This window comes from Colletotrichum orchidophilum (assembly GCF_001831195.1).
Source record: "Colletotrichum orchidophilum strain IMI 309357 chromosome Unknown Scaffold_30.1, whole genome shotgun sequence".
Taxonomy (NCBI): Eukaryota; Fungi; Ascomycota; class Sordariomycetes; order Glomerellales; family Glomerellaceae; genus Colletotrichum; species Colletotrichum orchidophilum.
Genome location: NW_019172986.1, coordinates 102,418 through 123,186, shown reverse-complemented (window position 1 = coordinate 123,186; position 20,769 = coordinate 102,418). Strand labels below are relative to the sequence as shown.

The 20,769-nt window shown below is 53.6% G+C and overlaps 5 protein-coding genes across 5 annotated transcripts; 2 read left to right on the top strand and 3 right to left on the bottom strand.

The window, feature by feature from the left end:
- Window positions 1-183: 183 nt before the first annotated feature.
- Window positions 184-2,560, bottom strand: CORC01_04534 (uncharacterized protein; the record flags this gene model as incomplete). Its single annotated transcript, XM_022616181.1, has 3 exons — window positions 184-294; window positions 348-1,658; window positions 1,760-2,560. The coding sequence occupies 3 exons, from the start codon at window positions 2,558-2,560 to the stop codon at window positions 184-186; spliced, it is 2,223 nt and encodes a 740-aa protein (XP_022477270.1).
- Window positions 2,561-6,623: 4,063 nt separating this feature from the next.
- CORC01_04533 (uncharacterized protein) lies at window positions 6,624-6,749 on the bottom strand (the record flags this gene model as incomplete). The annotated part of the gene is made up of 1 exon (XM_022616180.1): window positions 6,624-6,749. One exon carries the CDS (start codon window positions 6,747-6,749, stop codon window positions 6,624-6,626), a length of 126 nt encoding a protein of 41 aa, XP_022477269.1.
- A 1,782-nt stretch (window positions 6,750-8,531) lies between these two features.
- CORC01_04532 (uncharacterized protein) lies at window positions 8,532-10,141 on the top strand (the record flags this gene model as incomplete). The annotated part of the gene is made up of 2 exons (XM_022616179.1): window positions 8,532-9,007; window positions 9,097-10,141. The coding sequence occupies 2 exons, from the start codon at window positions 8,532-8,534 to the stop codon at window positions 10,139-10,141; spliced, it is 1,521 nt and encodes a 506-aa protein (XP_022477268.1).
- A 5,392-nt stretch (window positions 10,142-15,533) lies between these two features.
- CORC01_04531 (uncharacterized protein) lies at window positions 15,534-15,722 on the bottom strand (the record flags this gene model as incomplete). Its single annotated transcript, XM_022616178.1, has 1 exon — window positions 15,534-15,722. One exon carries the CDS (start codon window positions 15,720-15,722, stop codon window positions 15,534-15,536), a length of 189 nt encoding a protein of 62 aa, XP_022477267.1.
- Window positions 15,723-16,539: 817 nt separating this feature from the next.
- On the top strand, window positions 16,540-19,977 carry CORC01_04530 (uncharacterized protein; the record flags this gene model as incomplete). The annotated part of the gene is made up of 2 exons (XM_022616177.1): window positions 16,540-16,837; window positions 16,907-19,977. The coding sequence occupies 2 exons, from the start codon at window positions 16,540-16,542 to the stop codon at window positions 19,975-19,977; spliced, it is 3,369 nt and encodes a 1,122-aa protein (XP_022477266.1).
- Between the last annotated feature and the right edge of the window lie 792 nt (window positions 19,978-20,769).

Here is a 20,769-nt window from a genome sequence, read left to right as displayed (position 1 = left end):
CGGGTAGTAGTAAATGGATATCGAGTGCCTCGTGAAGAAGTGAGGCTACGGTCGTATAAGCTCATGCCGGTTCGTCCCACAGGCCGCGGCCGATCCGTGATTAGAAAGAGTGTATGGTGAAATACGAAATCGAAGGGAAGAAGGTAGGTTGGCAAAGGCAGACAGGGGAGCAGCCTCGCCAGATTATTGTGCCATTATGGCGGTTGGCGGCTCCATTGGTATACTTCCAGATCTAGAACCGCCAGGTGTGCTAGGAGCAGGTGCGATTTCCGGATCTGGGATCTGTATGTCCAGCTTTCATCTCGATGAGTACGGGATTTCATGTGATTTTGATAAGGTTAACTTACTGTCATGTAGCCCGTCTTTCTCAGCGAGATGATTCGCGGAGCCATTGAGCTGTCCTCATTGCCGATCGTCTTTTCCATTTCGTTGTTCCACTGGTCAATCCAACGTTCCAGGCGCTTCAACCGAGCCTTGACGCCAGTAAAACCCAAGTCATCCCATAGCCAACCCGTCACGAGGCCCAGCACGCCATCGACCACGTTCCTCCAGCTGTACGGGCTGAATATTGGAATGAGTTCGCCGTTGAGCTTGTCGATGATCCTCCGGAATTCTTGTTCGGACAAACCGGCTGGATCCAAAATTTCAGGGTACAAGTTGGAAAACGTCGGAGCCAAATCTCCCTCGATCAACCAATCTCGACGTATGCGAATGATTCGAGTATTGTGGTACTCTGGCGAGTCCAGGGGAACATGAGGGTTCATATGGGGAAAGCACGGGTGTTGCGGTCCCCATTCCTCGCCCATATCTGGCGGCAGTTCCTCTCCCATAATCGACGAGTTGGAAGATGATATGGCCGACCCAATACCGATAGCATCGCCGGCCGACACATTCGAGTGGCGCGGGAGCACGTCTGGCCCGCGTTCCAAGTCCTTCGAAGACCCTCGCCCCTGATTTTCAGTGCCTTGCTCCATGGCTGCCTTCCCTTTTCCCTTGTCGTTGAGGGTTATTGCGAAGTCTCGTATGACTGGGTCGGAAACACTCTGTCCGCGTTTCCTCAGACCAGTTACTCGGGGTTCGGGAGGAGGCTCTGCGGGTGTTTCTTCTTCCTCGTTGGCGGAGCTGGCGTCAGGATCCAAAAATGTTGGCGAAGGATCAGCGGACCTTCGTCCGTCGTATGAATGGCGCAGTGATGTTGGAAGATTGATGCGATGCTCGGCACCACTCCCACTCCGATCAAATTGGAGGCTGTTTCGATTCGATGTCGGATGTCGCGTCTGGCGCTGTTCCGGAAGAGTTAGCAGCGGGTAGTCGCCAGCGCCGATGCCGAGGGGGTCGGCAGGGTCGACAGATAACCGATCGAGAGTCGGATGCGATAGAGGGACGGCAGGAGGAGGCGGTGTCGAGGGGCGTCGTTTGCGGACAGGCTTTTCGGGAAGTCTTGGTGTAGAGTTGGTTGGGTTCCACAGACGAGCAGGCGAAAGGTGAGGAAGTCGATGGGGAGCAGAAGCGGCGGCACGATTGCGGAAGGGAGACTGCAAAAAGTACTCTTTGGGGTCGTATTGGCGTAGCAAGGATGGACTGCGAGCTTGGGGTAGGGCGGCGGCGGCGGCTACTGGAGTTTGCAGGTCAGGCGAAGCGCCGGGATATGTGGGCTGCTGTGAAAGCGTTGTGATGCGAGGATTTGCGGACGCATCTACGGTGGCCGGTGATGGAGACTTGTTTCTCGCGTATGAAGCCGTGGGGAGAATGGTTCGACGAAGGCCGCCGTGAGGACGACGGCCTTACGGGGTACGGTGGAGAACGGGTCTTTTGGTTGTCGAGGAGTTTGCAGCAGCGCCTGGGCCAGGCTCGTGGAGGTCGCCAGGGCCTCTTTAAGCGGCGGCGGCAGAAACGTCAACTGTGATGTCGACGGCGGACGAAGTGATTGAATTGGTCGCCGGGTTAGAGGGGAAGTTGACGGGATGGAATTGGGGAAAAGACGTCCAAAGGAAGAGTCGCGCAGGTGCAGCAGCAGTCGCAGGTGCAAAACGATTAGGTTTGCAGCTAGATATGTGGAGACCCGGACAAAGAAATGCGAAGGCGACGACGTGCAGGGAGTGGCTCGGACTGCAGCTTTGGCTTTCGCTTGAACGGTGGTGGTAGTGGTGGTGCTGATTTCAATGCAAGCGTGGGCAAAGCGGCCAATGGTGAATGGCAGTGGGAGAAGCGGACGAGGAGCGTGATTGGCAGCAGCCTCGAAGGCCGAGGTGTTTGCGGATGTGGATGCCCGTGTGGATGCAACGGTGGTGGTGGTGGAAGAGGTGGTGGTGTTCTTCGGTTTGGACCGAGGAGAAGACGGCGTAGCGTTGGTGACTGGCGGCAATGAATAATTGCTGCAAGTGCAACTGGATCCGTAGGTGGTGAATAATTGCGCCCGAATGAGCGTCCAAGTCGTCCAGAAGTTGCAGCTGGGCGGCGACAGTGAGGCGGCCGTGGAGTCGTGAAAAGTGGAGCGCGCGATCAGGGGGGAGGAGATGGCCGAGATTGGGTTAGAGGCTCTGGCTCTCAGTCCCAGCATTTTGGGAAGCCGCTCGTTGGTGGGAGGCAGGGGGGGGATCCTTCCCAAGGTTCCTCCACTGGGCCCGAGAAGCCCGCCCGCCTTTTTCTCTGCTTGGAAGTTGGGCTAGGTAGGCTCTAGCCTGTAGCTTCTGCCTGTTGGTTGCCGCAATGCGCAGGAACGGAAGGCAGGATGGTCCTTCTCTGTGGCTCTTGCGTTGGGTTCACTGTTCCTGCTGCTCGAATTGTGTGGTTCGGATCCAGCTGGCCCGGGATGAACGTTCCTGCAGCTCAATGCCCACTTTACTCACTCAAACCAAACCAACGGAAGCCTTCGAAGGTAGCGGCGTCGTTGTTGCTGTCGAGTCGTCGTGTATTCGATGTCGTCGATTGCTCTTCTTCTCGTCGTCTCTTCTCGTTACTGCTTTGCCGTCCAAGCTACGTCAATGTCTGTTCGCTCATTCGCCGGTAAGCCGAGACCTCTTCTGCAAGAGAAGGAGACCGGCCAACCGCGTTTCGTCGTCGTTGGCCGAGTGCTCTTGCGGCTCGCCCTTTAACAAGCAGCAGGGCTGCTTATCGTCGGCCGCAGGATCTGTCGCAGAAAGGATCGAGGGTTGAAGAGAGACAATCAATGAAATCGAAAACCAGAGTCTCCCGTCAGCATTTGCCAGCGCAGCGACGCAGGTTATACGACAACCGGTGGCCCTGCAAGGCGGTTCCTGTTACAGATACAGGACTAGAGGATTCCGCCGGTGCTTCACCCGTCGTTTTGTGGAGGGTCTCGGATACTTGGGTCTCGCACCAACAGCAAGAAGAAAAAGAAAATCCAGATACGACACGAGATTTCTCGCCAACAACCCGTTCCCAGCCCGTCAATATATGACGACGGCCTGCCTCGTACACAACTCTCACCTGACCTCGATGGCGTTCAGCCTGGCAGGTGCCTCCCTGTCTTGCTGGCCAACCTCCAAGGTGCTTTAAATTGTCTATTTTGGATCGTGCAGAGATTTTCAAACAGGCTTACCTTTGTCCTGACGGCGACGCTGTACTCAATCAATTTTGGACCCGGGCGATGCACTATGTACCTCCAGGACCCATCAAACCATCCTGGTTGTCCTTGCTCGCCGAGGCCACCAAAAAACAGGGTTCAGACGGGGTTGTCCGCGTCGGCAGACACCAATTTGCGCCTTGCTCTCTCGCCGAATGGCACATTGCAGCGCAACTGCGTAAAAGCATTTGTGGCCCTACTGCCCCGGCGCGTCGAATCAACGCAAAGTCGGGATGAGGGAGACAACAGCCCGCCATCCCATTCGGGAAAAAGTCCAGACTCCAGAGTAGCAAGTTGGCTCCTGCTTCGTAAGCAGCAGTGTGCCATGCCCTCAGTCTCCAGTAAACTTTCAACGGCGGAGCGGTGCTGTCGTATCGCCAAATGGTCTCAAGCCACCTGATCGCGCGCCCGTCGTCTTGTCTCTGCACGATGAACAAGCGGCTACCGTCGCACCCGGTCTGCCTGTGCGTGACGACTCTTCGACTCTGCCGATGACAAACAAACCAAAGCATGTAGTTTCTGGACAGCTAGAAACTTCTATTAAAAACTGTCCACATTGCGGTAGTGCTCTAGCGCTCCAGCCTCCAGCGCAACCCTGCGTTCCCATCGTGTTGCACTGGCCTCTCCAGTCGACCCAAGACAAGCCAATATCATCAGGCAAATAAGCATCAAAGGGGAATGCCGATCAACGAAGCAGCCAAATTCGGATGCTCAGAGATTCACAGGTTGGACTTCTGTTGAAGAGTCGGGTTCGGAAAGCGGGGCGTCAATACAGCCAATCTATTTACCCCTTATTATCCAGCACCAAGGAACCTTAGTTGCGGTACGCCTGAAGGGCTAGCTACCTATTGCTAATCCCGGTTTAGTGGACAATGGTTGAATGCTCACGATGATCTTGCAGTTTCCGGGAGAGCCGCCTTTCGCAACATTATTCTTCAATGGATTGCTACAAGCGACTCGCTAACTCGCCATTTTGAAATGATCACATAATGCAGGGCGCATACTTGTCTGGCACGAATTCCCTCAGCAGTGCTCGCGGATATTGGGAGGTTGGTATGAAACGACTCGCATCCTTTCGCACTCTTTAGATTCGCAATGTTATTCTGCCTGACACAGATCTGGTTGTATGACTTAGACTGTTGGAATATGAAAGCACCATCCCACTCGCGGGATAAAGAAACAGGCATTTCAATGGTCTCGGCTTGATATGGAATTGAAACGGAACAAGCAGGTTATGTCATTGAGCGGCCTTATTGCCCAACCAAGAGAGTCAATCGCGTGCAGCTCTCTCCCCGACAGTCTTACGGTCATTGATGGGAATTGATGTCATGGGAAAGCTCAACCGGAGAAAGACTCCGAACAAACACGATCACAAAGTTTGATTCATCTGGCAATCTGCTTCGGGCCAAGGGGATTTCGCGGTCCTGGGGATAGTCTCATTCGACTTCGGTGGCTGGCAACATACGGATACATCGACAAGACATGCGTCAAGACCAACATGGGGAATTGCGGGGTTCCGTCTGACACTGGTCTCTCAGACATGTTTTCAGCCAGCCCGCGTCTCCTTTTGTGCAACCGCGCCTGTTGAGTTAGCTCGTGGCATGCCAATCTGGTACGAAATCGGCCTGCTTTTTTGTTTCTCAATACAGAAACTGCTCGTGCGTAACTTGGACCGGCATGCCTCGGTTGGCTCCGTTGGATTGAATCTAACGACATCGAATCATGCGTCTTAATTGGGCTGTGCCACGTATTCGAGGGATAGAAATGCATGCGGCACGCGGCGGTCCCGGCTCGCTCGAAACAATCAATCGGCTGCTACGTGTCTGTCAGTCAATCTTTAAATTTGCGGAGCCGAGATTCAACATTTTGGGGACCAGGACGCGATACTTGGCTACGGGAACGGGCAGGGCTGTACAGTGGGGTGCCACAAGTTTGCGTTCAATGCACAGTATCCCACCGAAAATCCCCTAATTATAATAGTAAATAAAAACATGAATATAACTCTAATTAAAAAAATAAAAATAAAGAAAAATATTTTAGTTAATATTATATATATTGAGAAGTTTTTAATTATTTTTATTAAATTATAATGGAGTTATGTAAGATTATAATAAACGTCTTAATATTAGTTTTTAATACAGTAGGTTATAGAGCACTTTGAGTGCTAATCACACTGTACTACGTAGAGGCGTTTTTACTTATTTTATTTTCAATATTTTATATTATTATAACTTACTCAAAATAACTTATTCAAATATATAAAAAATATCTATAATATATTTTATAAATAAATAAGTTTTAGAAATTGATATTATTATATTAATACTTAGGTTCCTTAAGATAATTAAGCTTATGTAAATAGTAGGTTAGTGGGTTTTGTGTGGCGCACTGCTAGTTGAACGCAGACTTTTGGCACCGTTCTGTATGGCACCCAGCGATGGCAAACCTTGGCGATGTGGCTGAACCAAATGCTCGCATGCTCGACCGAGATCAACGGCGGGGCAATTACAACGATACATCAACACAGCCAGGGAGGCTTTCCTCCTACTTCCCCAATGACATTTGATGCAGCGAGAATTAGACGATGGCACAGAAAAAAGCAGAGGTCCCGTGGCACGCGCGGCTCCAGAAAGCAATCCATGACGAAGAGGCCGCAACGTCTGTTCGCCAGCCGCTTCTCTGTGGCATAGAAATAGTAGGCAGAGTATGGATACTGGCAGTGATCAAACGCCGAGACCGGGTTGTGTGCTCTCGTTCGATCTATACTCTGTCCTACACGCAACATCCGCATCGGAGTGGAGGCAACAATCAACAGCTCGCAGATGTAGCACATGTGCTACTGGGATAACCCAACCCGCACATTCGTTTTGTTGGGGCGGCAGGCTGGAAGACATACAGACGTTCAAAAAAGTTTGCTGCTTTTGCCGATACCTGGTCCAATACCATACTGCTCGTCGACGGAACTCGGAATGCTATGAGGCAAGGACGGGGAGCATGGGGCGTGGCCGAGACATAATTGGTCTCTTGGAGTAGACGTTCATCTGTTGATGCCTGTCTTGCTGCGTAGTATGCGAACCTGGGCCGGTATGGTGCGGCGAGATGACGAGCCGGGTAAGAGGGTCGTGGTGGAAGACCAGATAAGGTTATAAGGTGAAATTGGCATCGGCAAATGACGGGCAATCTAGCCTCTGGCTGTCCCTTTATCTTTGAACCCTCACCAACAAAGATGACGGGGATATCGATGTAGGGGCCATACGGCGGCACTAATACTGCGTAGATGAGCTCGCCGAGGAGGGGCGAAGTGGTGGGATGGGATGGCCGTTTCACGTACCGCTAGCCCACGGCGATGGACCGAGGCGATGCGGTAGGACGAGGGCAGCAATCTTGACTTCTCGATCATATTGCTGAAATTTCAGTGCTTCTCAAAAAACATGTGCAACGAAACCACTGAGGAGACGCAACTAGTTGTGGCACGAGCGCACGCGATGTGTAGAGTGGATGAGGTTGAAGTTGTAAGTGGAAGGCCTCCATCCTCCCCTCCCACCCCCGGCCCAGTCCGGCGTCTACTGTGGATCTTAACAGGGTCCTCAGGGCTGGATGCGGATAGGGATGTGATGCGGGCAGAGCGGGAGCGGGGGAAAGGGTGAGGGGACCCGCGGATAGGTTGCATCACTGCATCATCATCCCTGTCGTCAGCATCCATCAGCATGAGCAAGAAGCAGCCATACATTGGCAAGCAGCGACCTCCTTTTGCACCGGACATGTAATCCAGCTAGGAACAGCTCTGTAGGTAATACTCAAGGCAGCTTGTGGCTGCTTTCTTGTTGCTTCCAGGTTGTATCCGTATGTACAAAGGCACGCCGGCACTCATCTTACTTGACCGAGCCCGGGTACCTAGAACTAGAATTGAGTACCTACCTCCATCAAGAAAGAGACAGGCCCCAGATGCAAGCCCGAGTACCTGCCATCCATCCCTCCGGGCAGACTGACAGAGTTACCTACCTTCGCTACTTCCTGCCTTGGCTACCTATCTTGAGGTACCTGACTCTGCCGTGCATCCGTCTGCATCCTTACCTTACCTCATCTTCCCTTCCCACGAGACAATTTGCCAGTGCAGTACTCCGTACAGTTCATCTCGCAAAACCCCCCTCTCCTTCCATTTCCATCCATCCCCACCCATCTCCCCGACATTTCTTATTCCTCTACTCGAACCTCGTGCTCTCGTCCTTTTCAACCATCTGCCCATCGTCCCCGACCCCCGTCCCTCCATTCCACCTCGCGACACTCGCGACGCCTAGCAGGGACACGGTACCTCGGCCATTCGTTCCGACTGAGAAAAGTCGCCGGACGTTTCCTCCCCACCCAATCACCTCGCGGTACCTTGCCTAGCTAAGGCAGGCAGGGACGATCCAAGTCGCCACCAAGCCCAGAGGCTAAAACCACGTCCATTCCCGCCAGCGACATACCATTGACGCCAGCCCGAATCCTCAGCTCGTGGCGCTTCACTTCTCGCCCTTCTCGCCCTTGGTACACCCTGATCTGACTGGCTCTGTCGCACGTACACGTACACGCACATGCTGCAGTGTGTACGCCTACTGCAAGACACGCAGCTCCTCATTTGTGCCTAGCGGCCATTCTTCCCTCTCCGCCCCTCTTCCTCCTTTCCTCCTTTTCCCTTCCCTCTCCTTTCCTTGGGCTCAAGAGCGCGTTGTGTAAGACGATCCCGCAAGGATTATTATCAGGACGTGGCGTGTGTCGGATGAGGAGCCTTCAAAACCCCTTGACTGCCTGTCCCAAGCTCGGACTTGCACGTCTCGCTACGACCTTCCAGTCACCAACAACCTAAGAGAAATAATAGAAAAGCTCGCCAGCAGAAACGATAGAAAGCGAGAAAAAATTGTAATACGTCCAAATATTCGAGCTGATACCTTTCGCTCCGCCCATCATGTCGGACGAGAACAGTCCGCGAAGTCCAACTTCGCCGCTCACAACAACAAGCAACACCAGTAGGAAGCAGACAGTATCGTCACCAGGGACCACGACTTCACCAGCACCCTCGGGACATTCCTTTAAGCGCGCTGTGACGGTAGACGAGACATCTCAGATGCGGCGACGGCCACCTTTCAGCCATATTCCTACAGAGAACTCGTTCGCCGAGAGAGGCCTTGGGAGGAGGAGAAGTTCGACCTTGTCGGACTACAGCTTTGGCGATGCGAGAGACTTGCTGAACCCTAGGCCTGGAGATGGTACACCGTCAACATCAATGGACGACATGTCCAACTGGGCCTCGGTTCCTTTGGCATTTGCCCTCTTACCAGCCGTCGGTGGTCTACTTTTTAAGAATGGCAGCGCCGTTGTGACGGACGTCATGTTGTTGGGCTTGTCGGCCGTGTTCCTGCACTGGTCCGTGACACATCCATGGTAAGTCGACGCCTTGTTTTGCGGCATATCGCGACCGGCTCGTTTTTGCGGGAGAACAGAACTATCCGAGCGCTGACACCAGCCGCCAGGAATTGGTATCACTCGGCGCAAGCAGTGCGTGTTCGGGCAGAGATCAGCACGAGCGCCGTAATTGACGATGAGAGCGAGACGGAGCAGGCAGTCGGAAGTCCCTCGCCGACAGCATCGACGGCTAACGGCCACACGGGGAACGGGAATGTGGACGAAGCGTCCGAAGTACCCACAACGCCCACTTCCTTCGTACAGGAACGAGTACGGAAGACGCCGACGACGACGACGCCAAGAAACAAAAAGGAGGACGCAATGGCTGAGCTCTGGGTGCACGAGATACTGGCTTTGGTATCTTGCTTCATGTTTCCCATGCTGGGTGCGTATTTGCTGCATGCCATCCGCGCCCAGCTTAGCCGGCCCTCGGAGGGACTGGTTTCCAACTACAATTTGACCATCTTCCTCTTGGCGGCGGAGGTACGGCCAATTTCACACCTTATGAAACTCGTGCAGTGCAGGACTATTCAACTGCAGCGGGACGTCCACGTGAACCCGTACAAGGACGACGGCGCCACGTCAGATCAGATGAGAGTGCTCAAGGCACGGTTGGAAATGTTGGAGTCACGGCCTGAGCCGATACCGATGAAGCACAACGGGAACTCGGACAGTTCCAAGGTCAAGCAAGAGGCCGCCATTGCCCGCGATGTTCGCAACGCCATCCAGCCCGATCTGGATGCGCTGAATAGGGCTGTGCGACGATACGAGAAGAAGGCAACGGTACTCGCATTCCAGACCGAATCACGCTTCGCGGCAGTCGATACCCGCCTGAATGATGCCATCGCACTCGCGGCAGCAGCAGCCAAGAACAGTGTTGCCCGGCCGGGCTTCATGCAGTGGCTAGTCGAGTCCGTGTGGGCCATTATCATGATGCCCTTTTTTGCCGTGGTTGCTCTGTTGGTGCTACCGTTCAAGACGGTTCGTGGTTTGCTCAAGCGTAAGAAGAAGTCCCTTCCGGAAAGAACGTCAAAGTCCAGTCGCAACGGGAAGGGCATGGGTCACGGGAGGATGGCTGCAGACAGGCAACCGAGCCGCGTCTCAAAGAGATGATCAGCAGAGGTATCGAGGGTGTAGGCTGGCGCGAAAGGGGTTGGAGTTGCAAGATATTCTCTTCACAATCAGAAACAGGCTGTGGTTTCAGGCACGAATACCATCCATGGGACAAAAAGAAAAGGGCTTTGAATGAAGCGGCGTTGTAATGTGGTTTCCGAAACCAGTCAAAATACTGGTTCGACGTGTTTGGAGAAACATCACCTACACTGTACTGTTAGTCTCGAATTATCTTCTCATCAAGGTCTTGTATGAGAATTAACTTGCCTTGCCTTTCTCAACCATTGACAGACTAACTTGATCAGCCAACGTTTAATGGTCCCATCATTCAACGGATACGTTGGGTTCCAAGAGCAATGAATATGTCTGAATCAGGTCACTCACTCCGCATTCATTGGAAATAATCCCGACATCGGAGACACGAGAAATGAGCAAAGACCCGAACGAGATCTCGTCTTGTATGCAATAAGAAGAAAATTGCCTTCAGGCGTGTGGATATTTCAAACCGACAGATGACTTGTGATACGGTCGTTTGTTGCGAGTAAATGATTGTTCCTGAGAGACCGTCTCATCATGGGCATCTAGAGTCTTTTATTCAACTGTCATGTGAGTGACGGATATGTGCAAGGTACGCGGTGTATGATCTGCCTCGTCAAGCAAGACTGACATGGACTGTTCAGTTGTATGAGGGTCATTTGACTCCGCCAAGTCATTAAATCGGGGGGGCTTTTCTGCATGAGCTTGGTCTCTGTCAAGGCCAGCGAGCGTATCAGTACGTGCATTCAGAATTGCAAAGATTTCCAAGTAGGATCTCATCCGAGCTGGCTGCCCGGCTGATGGCAGCACTTCGGCTGGAGTATCAGTTGGCTGGTATCACAGCAGGCGAAGAACGTCTAGTCCAATTCCGGAGCGTGAAGTGATTCCGGTTGGGGAAAGAAGGGGATATGCATGCAGGCTTATATATATATACAAGCATACCAGCGGACGGGCGGAACGAAGTGTTTCATGGGACAGGGAGAGGAGCAACGCAACGTCCGTAGACCGCTTGTTCAGAAAGAACAAAAGTAGAGTCTTCCGCTTGGAGAGTTCTTATACTGTCCACAATTGGCCATCACTTTCCAACAGATTGCTGTTGAGCTGTTGCTGCATCGCAATGTCGCCCTCGGGGAAGAGTCCCAAGTCAAATATTCCGCGACGGGTTCTATGACTCGATCACGAATGCCATGACACGCCGAGGTGAGAGGCTATACGGCCGCCTAGTATCTGGTCTCGCCACCATCGTCTCCGAGGCTTCGATGACGCGTAGTGCCTTCGTACTAGATCCTTGAATATTCATCCAATACAAGGCAGGAGGAGGTTGGGGATAGACATTCATGTATACACACATCCGTGCCCATCCACGTGCGGTCATGTCGCCACGTCCTAGAAGGTTTCATGGAACTTTTTCTGCCTCGCCCTGACCAACCCTTCCGCGAGAGGAAGGGGAAACGGTCCAAGAGTATTTTGAGTTTCCCTGGGAAAGCTGGGGAAGTCCAGTGACGATCCGGTAGGTTGTAGACGCTTAGGTCGCGAGAGAGCTGACAATGTGATTGTGGTCGTGGCCATAGTCGCGGTACAGTGACTGATTTGCTAGCCGGGATGTGGATGACCGGAGGATGAGGGAAACGGGTGTTCCAGACGGCGAACGAGGACTGGCAGATGTCAGGGCCATGTGCGAGGAATGTGTCATGGGCAGACGAGGTCCGGACTGTGAGGGCGAGACGAGGAGGATCGTTTTCACAATGACTCGAAGCCACAGACAAGCGAACGAACACAGATCGCAAGAGTGCGGCTCAGAGTCGATAGCCCAGACAAACCATGCCAATCAGCCGCTGCTACAGATGACATGGATGGTGTTGATTGACGGCTTGTCAGTGCTTGACTTTCAAAAGAGACAAAGTCTTGAACCGGGGGGAGGCCATTCCCCGGGCCACGGCATGAATCTGCCCCTCTCCCCACAATTGTCGGACGAACCGTTCAGGGGAACCAGTTCAGCCGGCCGGGCCATTCCACCAACCGTCCCAAGCATGAGTTTGTGATTCAGTGAGATTGTCCCACGATGACCGGAAAATTGTAATGCCAAGGGGGCCCTCAAGGGCCGATCAGTTAGTGGTTCACGGGGTTCCGCAGACACGACGGGGTCTATGGGATGAAAACGCCAATACTTTGTGTCGGACACCAGCGGGAAGGCGCAAGGGTTCCGGCGTTGGCGGTATTGGCGGTATGGCGTCGCGGCGCCCAGATGAAGCAGTTTCTTTTCTTGGGTTACATGAGCAGCTGTCGACATGGGTGTTCAGCCCAGTATCTGAGATGGTACTCGGAATATCGAGGTGAAAGACAGTCTGATTTAGAAAGCAATCTCAAGGTCACTAGTATGGGGGACGCTCATGCAGTGAGGCTTTGCTCGTATCAGAGCGAGCAGGGATTCGAGGACCCCTTTATGCGATGAGGCGCAGAACATGGGGCAAGTGTACCGTCTGCGGTCGGACTGTCGAATAAGGGCATTCAACAACAGCTAACAAGAAGCTGAGGAGAACGACGCTCCGTAAGCTTCCGCTGTTGATTGACCTGCTGCCATCAAGCACATGGCAAGAGTCGAAGCTCAAAGAAATTTCTTCTCCCTTGGCTTGTTGGATCGGGCCAAGGCATGTGTGGACCCTTCAATTTCACACGCGCCTAGCTTGGGGAATAGTGGCGCCGGCAGCCCGATTTCGACCCAGATCAGTGATGCGATAGCCGCAGGTAATGGACGAACGTGCTTTGCTTCCGACATGTCATCGCGATTGTGTTGAAAAGAAAAAATAGAATTCTGGCTTGGTGCCAGTCAAAGCAGTCCGAAAGCCATTGTTTCCAGAGGCAAATCTCGAAACAATGCCATATTGTAAAGCGTGTAGGAGGCATCATCTGATGAGATGAAAACAGAACTGTCAACGTCACGATGTATGTGGCCGTGTCGACGTGCTAGCCAGCTGTTCCATGCTACTCAGAGTCAGAATCAGTCTCTCCTACCCTAGGCAGACTCAGGGGCCCGTATGCCAAACTCGTCAATGTCAGCAAGGCCGTCTTGTAACAATGGATCTGCATGCCCCATATCCGGGCCCAATGCCGTGGAGAGCACCCATGACTGGGCCGTCCATGTGGAGGAGCAGAGTTTCCTCTCAAGCCTAAGTGGATTTCGAGTGGGCGTGTTAGTCGGCAAGAGAGTTCAATAATTAAGGACGGGCACGGAAATCCAAAACAACAGGTAGGTAGGCCTAGACTACGTAGCCGCAATCCGATCACGCCGGATCATGATGGTTTTCGGTGGAACTTGTTGGGACCGTCCCTCGTAATCTCGATCGGTTCAGTAGATTGTTGCGCCATGTAGCAGAGACAGAAAAGATTTGAGACCAAGGGAGGGAAAAAACCAGCTGGAATACAATCAATGGCAATGTAGGAAGACTAGGCCGACTGTCAGGTCTATTGCCGAGCAAGCGCGTGATCGGAACTTAATGACGCACAGCCTGCCATTGCAAACATGGGTATCCCGTGGTCCAGGCTTGCAAAACGCTAGGAGGGACCCAGGTGGGGGGTTGGTGGTTCGATGGTATCAAGGATGAGCGATGTTGCTGTGGTGGTGAGGACGGGAGAGGTGGGGCGAGGGTAAGGCGCGGTGCGGTGAAAATTCCCTTCCATTGTTTGGAAAAGGTTCAGTATCAATTCCACGGGTCGGAGTTATGCGTAGGTAACCTATCTATCGTTTGCTCTTTTCGTACCTATAGGCAAGGCAGGTGCTCGTTGGTGTCTTTTCTCTTTCTTGCCTTTCTTGGTGCTCAGCTTCCTTCTTCCCTCGATGCGCCGTTAAGCTAAAGCAGGAACCGACTAAGACGTGATCAGCTAGCGCATCTGGAGAGGGCCTAGCGAGGGTTGCACCTGCTCTTCGGCCCTGGCCATCGAAAAGCGCCGGCTGGGTATCCCCGCCAGGCAAGGGACCTTACCTTACTTCGTACCTTGGATCGTCCTCGTCCCGCTGCGTCGGTGCAACTCTTTCATTTCGCATCACGACTGTCCACGTCCCGCGTTTGACCGGAGACGTGCAGGTTGCAGCTGCGGACTGTGGTGGTTGGCTGCAGCTCACACCATTGCTTCCCAATACCACCTCACCTTCATGGCCACTTACCTAGTCAAGGAAGAGAAGACACGCCAATGTTCGTCTTGTGCGGCTACCGGCCTTGTCTTGCCTCGGGGTGCGCCACCGATCTTGTGGCGAACCTGACGCACTTTACAATAATCTCCTTTTTCCTCTATTCGGAGCTCAGCTGATGAACGACCTCGGCCGAACCGCCGCCCATCCAACGCTGCGGGAAAAAAGTAATTTATCGCACTCCCTACAACGATGCGGTCGCGGTCGACATACGCGTCCGCATCTGGACACGAATTCATGCGGGTAGCAGAAGACTATTGAAAATCCCCAACTCGACTCTCCCATTCCGGTAATGCAGACGACGTGGCTGTGGGAAAAGAAGCGTCATGTACCAATGTGGAAATCCACATCTTGATGATGGGTAAGGTACGAACCACCACGCTGCTACCATTGTACAGATGGATGGATGCCTACCTTATGGCCATGATACAGAGTGTGGCTGCGAATGGGGACCCAGTATCCGCATCCGTACACAAGATGCAAAACCATGCCCTGCCCATGCCAGCTCACTCAGCGCTGCGATGTGCTGCGACGTGCTGCGCACTGCACCTGTGGCTCGGCCAGTGCAAATCGTTCGCGCGCCCGTCTCGGGCGTTTCTGTGAGGACAGACTTTTGGCACCAAAGAGGTTGTGGAGCCTGGAGGTGTTGAGGAGCCCTGTCGAGGGCCCAGATGTCGAGTTCTCACGACCATCCCGTCTTTCTCATCTCGTCCATTTCATCGTGTCATCCCTTCCGTCCGTCCATCCAATCCATCCGCATTCCTTCCTCACGGCCAACCCAAGCCCCGCAGGCCCTTCCACCCCTCCTGTGCCTCCAGAGGCCCCCTCCCCCCTCCATTTTGCCGGACTATTATTCCTTGCTGTTCCTGATTGTCTTACAGATGTTCCCACCCGAGTCAAACGCTAATGTGCGGTATGCCGGGGTCGTCCCCTGTCCCTGTAATTTAGGATGGACGCGCCTCAACTTCCGACGACTGCTTTCCACTTGCCAACAGCTTCTTCGTCACAATTCTTCTCAATCCAAGTCGCCTTTGGCTACGAATACATCTGCGTTTGCTACCTTGCCCTCTGCTATTTGTGTCGCCCTTGGACTCCGTGGCATAGCTAGCAAGCAGGCCAAGATTCTTGTTATCCGCTACAAGGCCTGGTGATGTCGGTATCGTCAGAGGACTAGGTAGTTGTCCGCAATCCGTCTCGACGCCGTGGACCCTCGACTTGGTCCTCTTGTCCGTTCCTGGCCGAGAGCCGCAGGTCACTCGCTTGTATCCGATGCTGCCAAGGAGGACCTCGCCCTCTTGGTTGGCCACCCTCTTTTTGCCTACCTACGTTTCTTTTTCTCCGAACGTCCGTGGTATTCATCTCCCGTACCCGCGCGCCGTCCTGTTTGTACTTCCTCTTCCAATACGATCCCGCTACCGTTCTTGTCATGCCAGCTAGGCTGGGAAGTCGTTGCTGCAAATTGGCTATCGAACATGCAATGCAGCTTCAACCTTGGTCTGATCTCACTGTTGTCCATTGGATGGTGGCTAGAAAGGAAGCACTTTATAGTCTTTGACCATCTCCAAGACCTCCATGCGTTGCCTCAGTCCCGAGTCTGTTCCGTCATGTGAGCAGGACTGCACACTTCACTGTGACGAGTCCATCGCAGCTGATGCAAATCCGCGTGTATTTGTACACCAATTGTGGGTGCCCTGCTCGGTGTCACCAGCCAGATCCGCAGCGCCCCCCATATGGATCTTCCCCCTCCGGCATTAAAGCTGTCCTCCTTGTTCTATATAGTTTGATCACCTCAGGCCTCGACTCCACCCCATGACATCTGGGCTGTTCCCTGCCCCTGTCTCTACCCTTTGCTTCTTCTTTCATTCTCTCCTCCCCTTCTCTGCTGTCAGCCCTGGAGCTGTCTTGTCTTTCTACCCCACTGGTCTCTGGGGTTCGAGTCGACACTTACTGGACGTTGTTCGTTCATCTAATAATACCGCCTTCCTCCCAGCTCCTCCCTTCAGCTCGCTCGTGTCCCTCACCGACTCCTTTCTCCTTGCTGGCATCCCCTCTCCTCTTTACGTCGCATGTGCTCCAGGTGGATGTACACCATCAATGTCAAGAAACCATTGTGACAACACCAAACGATAGTACCGGACTCATAATTTTTTCGAAACCCGGTGGCCATTCCGTCATCATGGCGAGGTGGAACAGTCTGATCACTTGGGGCCTTCTCTTAATCTTACTTCAGGTTGCTGTTGCTCAAGCCTTCGTGCCCGCGAGACGTCAAGAGAGCGGAACCTCAACGACTGCGGTTGCCTCTTCTGCTCTATCCCAAAGCGTACAAGATGCCGAAACTACTGCATCGTCGGCTTCTTCAACAATGTCAACGGTAGTTACTACCACTGATTCACCCTCTGTTTCTGCCACCGTCTCTAGTCCTCCGATCACCCCAACTGGAGGCAGCACCTCTGGCAACTCAAGCCTTGACACCGGTAAGCGGGCTTCTGGTTCACGCGTCTAATACCCGGGTCAAAACTTGGAAAAGCTAACCTTTAACACAGCTACCATTCCGGAAGGAGAGCTACCCATCGAGCCAAAGGTCACACCAGGTTGGGCCGTAGCTGGCGTCATCCTGCTTTGCACCGGGGTCATTTACAGTCTGATTGGTATAAAGAACACAATCTTGCACAATGCCTTCTCCGTTGCGTACGTCGTCGGCTTGGGCATAACGGTCTTGGTCGTCTACGTCATGGTCATCCCAGTATCCAATGGATCTCAAGGGGCTTATGTCGTTGCGGCAATCCTACCGGCCATTGCAGTTGGCGCCCTTGCTTCTTGGTTCTTCAAAGAGATCACGGAGTGCCTTGGATGTGCTCTTGGCGGATTCTGCCTGTCAATGTGGATCCTTTGCCTCCACGAGGGCGGACTGCTCTCGGGAATCGGCAAAGTCATCTTCATCATTGCCTTCTCACTAGTGGGATTCGCGTCGTACTTTACCCGATGGACCCGGGACTGGGCGCTCATGGCTACAATCTCCTTCAGTGGCGCCACGGCAACTGTGCTTGGAATTGACTGCTTCAGCCGCGCTGGACTGAAGGAGTTTTGGGCATACATTTGGGATTTGAACAACAACCTTTTTCCTCAAGACACCAATACATACCCGCTGACCAAGGGCATTCGCGTCGAGGTCGGCGCCATACTTGTAATTTTCTTCATCGGCATCATTTCTCAGAAGAGGTTGTGGAACGTCATCAAGGATCGACGCAGGAAGCGAGAAGAAGAACTGGCCGAGGCTCAGCGAGCTCGTGACGACGAAGAGGCCAACATTGGAAGAGAGCTTGAGGCTCGTAACGCTCGGGAACGACGGGCATGGGAAAGAGCCCATGGGGATTACGTGCCAGACAGCGATGATCATGATTCCGGCTTTGCTCGCGACAGCGAGAGTGAGAAGGCCATTCGATACAGTCAGAGCACCGCTACGCCTCGATCACACGCACCTCCCGTGGCTGAAATGCCAGGATCAGACGTCCCTCCCACTGTTCCCCCAAAGCCAACGTCTCAAGGTTTGATAATTTCCGGACAGGAGAAGGACGTCGTCGTAACAGTGCGCGTTGCTACGGATGAGACCCCCACAGAAGCCGATGCTGCGGATAAGGCGGTTGATCAGAAGGAAGACCCCAAAGACACAGCCGTTGTACAGAGCGTGCAAGAAGTGGCCCCGGTTCCTGAAGTGGTACCTTTGCCATTCAGATTCCCTGATGAGGAGGCAATGGCCAGAGACAAGGAGGAACGATCTACGATTGCAACATTTGCCGATGATGATGAGGAGGTCCAGGCAGGTGTCGGCAGCAAGCGGAGTTCCTTTGCGAAGCGTCTTTCCCAAAGTTCGGCACAGCTGATGCGGAGGGTTTCCCAGAGGACGTCGATGTCGCTTCGTAAAGAAGACGGCGATGAGGAGTTGGTGGCCCTTCAATGCCCGAGAGATGACGACGCCGTTTCTCTTGCAGCAACTATTGATACTCAAAGCGACAGCGGCGCGGGGACCGTAGACGGTGAATGCCGGCGCAGCATCGAGATCAACGCTCAGTTTTCAGGAGAGCAACAGACAAGCAACAAGCCGGAGGCCTCATCAGTTTCAGTTCCTCGACAAAGTATCACCGATGGAGACTCTATTAGACGAGTGTCAGCCTTGACAGCCGTCACTGACATGCCAATTCAGTCTCCGACCAAGGAAGTCACTCTCCCCTCTGCTGTTGAAGGGATGGAACCGGAGACGGTCACTCCCGTCGGCGACGTCGCCAAAGAAGACAACCTCAAGCAGCCAGAGCAAACGGAGTCAGATGAAAGCCAACAACCCCAGGAAGCCAAATCAACACCATCGCTCCATTCCACGCCCCTGAACCTGACACAAGAGCGTCTCCCGCCCAGCTTCTCCAATGTTGCGCTACACTATCGCACGAACGAATGGGCCAAGCACCTGAGCCACGCCGAGGCACCCGAGCCTGAAACCTTGAGGACTGGAGACGACAGACCGCAGACGCGGGAAGCTCCAGCTCCTGTACATGTCGAAGAACTTCAGCAAACGGCCCTATCCGCCACGCCTGCGCCAACTCCGTCAATATCTCCTGGCCCCATCGCCACACCCTCACCTACGCTGACCCGACCAAAGTCGACCCAGTCGGCAAGCCGCGGCCACTCAAGAAACAACTCTTACCAGTCACATCGCCGCGCATCAAGCAAGACTCGGTTCGATCCCATTGCAGAGGAAGAACAACGAGCGCTCTCCCGAGCCCCAAGTACAAAGAGCAGCAGCTCCGGCCTCGTGCCCGGCATTGTTTCTTCAGCAACAGCCTCAGCTGTCTTTATCCCGCCGCCGCCGCCACCCGGTATCATGTCTTACGACAGCCCTCAGAGCTTGATTGCGCAGAGAAGCATTGCTCTGCGGAACAAGACCTACGGAATCCTGACTGGCGCCAACAACATGCCCGAGATCCCTGCCGCGCCCTACCGGACCCATAGCGAAACAGGCTCCACGTACAACTACCCCGTCTACCCGTCGCAAATGCCGCCAGCTTCTCTGGACGACCTTCCGTTGAGCCAGCGCAAGGAGATGATCCGCCGCCAGAGTAGCTTTGGAACAATGAGGTCTTCTCCCGAAGGATCCAGATCAGCCAGCGGGTCGTACCCGCAGCCCGGTATGTCCGCCGAGAACGTCGCCTTTGACTCCCACCAGCCAATGCGCTACTCCAACATCCCCTCGCAAGACGCCCGCGACGCCAGGCTCGCAAGCTTCCGGGACTCTGTTCGAGCCGATCTACGTGCGGGTATGGCCTCCCCCGCCCCCGCTGTCAACGGCCGCGACATGGCACTGAGCATGTGCCGTGCGCCGAGCGCCTCGAACCTGGCCGCCAGCCAGGCCGCCGCGCGCGAGGCCGAGATGCAGAGGAACATTGACCTGCAGCGGAGCTTCATGATGAGCCAGAAGGAGGCGGAGGCGAAGCGCAAGGAGAAGGCGAGGATCGACAAGGAGAGGTCCGATCAGGCGTTTACGAGGAGTATGCAGAGCGGCGAGATGTTTGAATTACACCGCGAGGCGATGCGGAAGATGCAGAAAAGTGCCAGAGATGCCTGAGAGGTGGCGTCGGGTAGTGGTGCATGTGACTGGATTTCTTTTTTCATCTTTTTCTTTGCTTTCACTCATACAACATTGGTAGATACCCTGGTTTGGAAAATACGGTTAGATTACAGATGATGGGGAAAACATGGACAACAGCACGTCGGACAACGGTTCAAGAAAAGATCATGATACAGAGAATGGTAGGTAATTTCCCTGGACGACGGGATACGAGGTTCAAGAGAGACGGGAAATGGCAAATGAATGCGGTGTTGTCCGTACAAAACGGACGAGAATGGGACAGCTTTACCGCTATTATTAGTCGTAAACGTAATTAGTAAACCAAGATTTTTGAAAACCCTATTTACAAGTCATGATCTCAATATCCGGAACTATTCTGCCCGTGGTGGGTTACAAACTATTGGCAGCAAACATCGACTACATAAGGCATTTACACGGGACGCAGTTGCCGACAATGAGTTCACGTCACTAATTATTTTGGGGAACCGGGCGGAAGGGATGACTTTCGAGTGCTCTTGGATGGTGTACACCAAAGCCGCGGAGCCGAGATGAAAGGAAACGTCGGCCGAGAGTTCAAATTTGTACGGCGATGGTGCTGCCCCGGCTCACCGATCACATGCCGGGGACACGTTTCGGCCTAACCGGCACGGCGCCGAAGCGGAGAATCCCGAAATGCTTGGGGGCTTTTGTCTTGCTTTTTGAGCATACTCACGAAGGACAATGTCGTTCTCAAAGCCTCTAGACACTCACCTCCTTCAAGTTCTGCCCGCACTCACGCAGATCTATCAA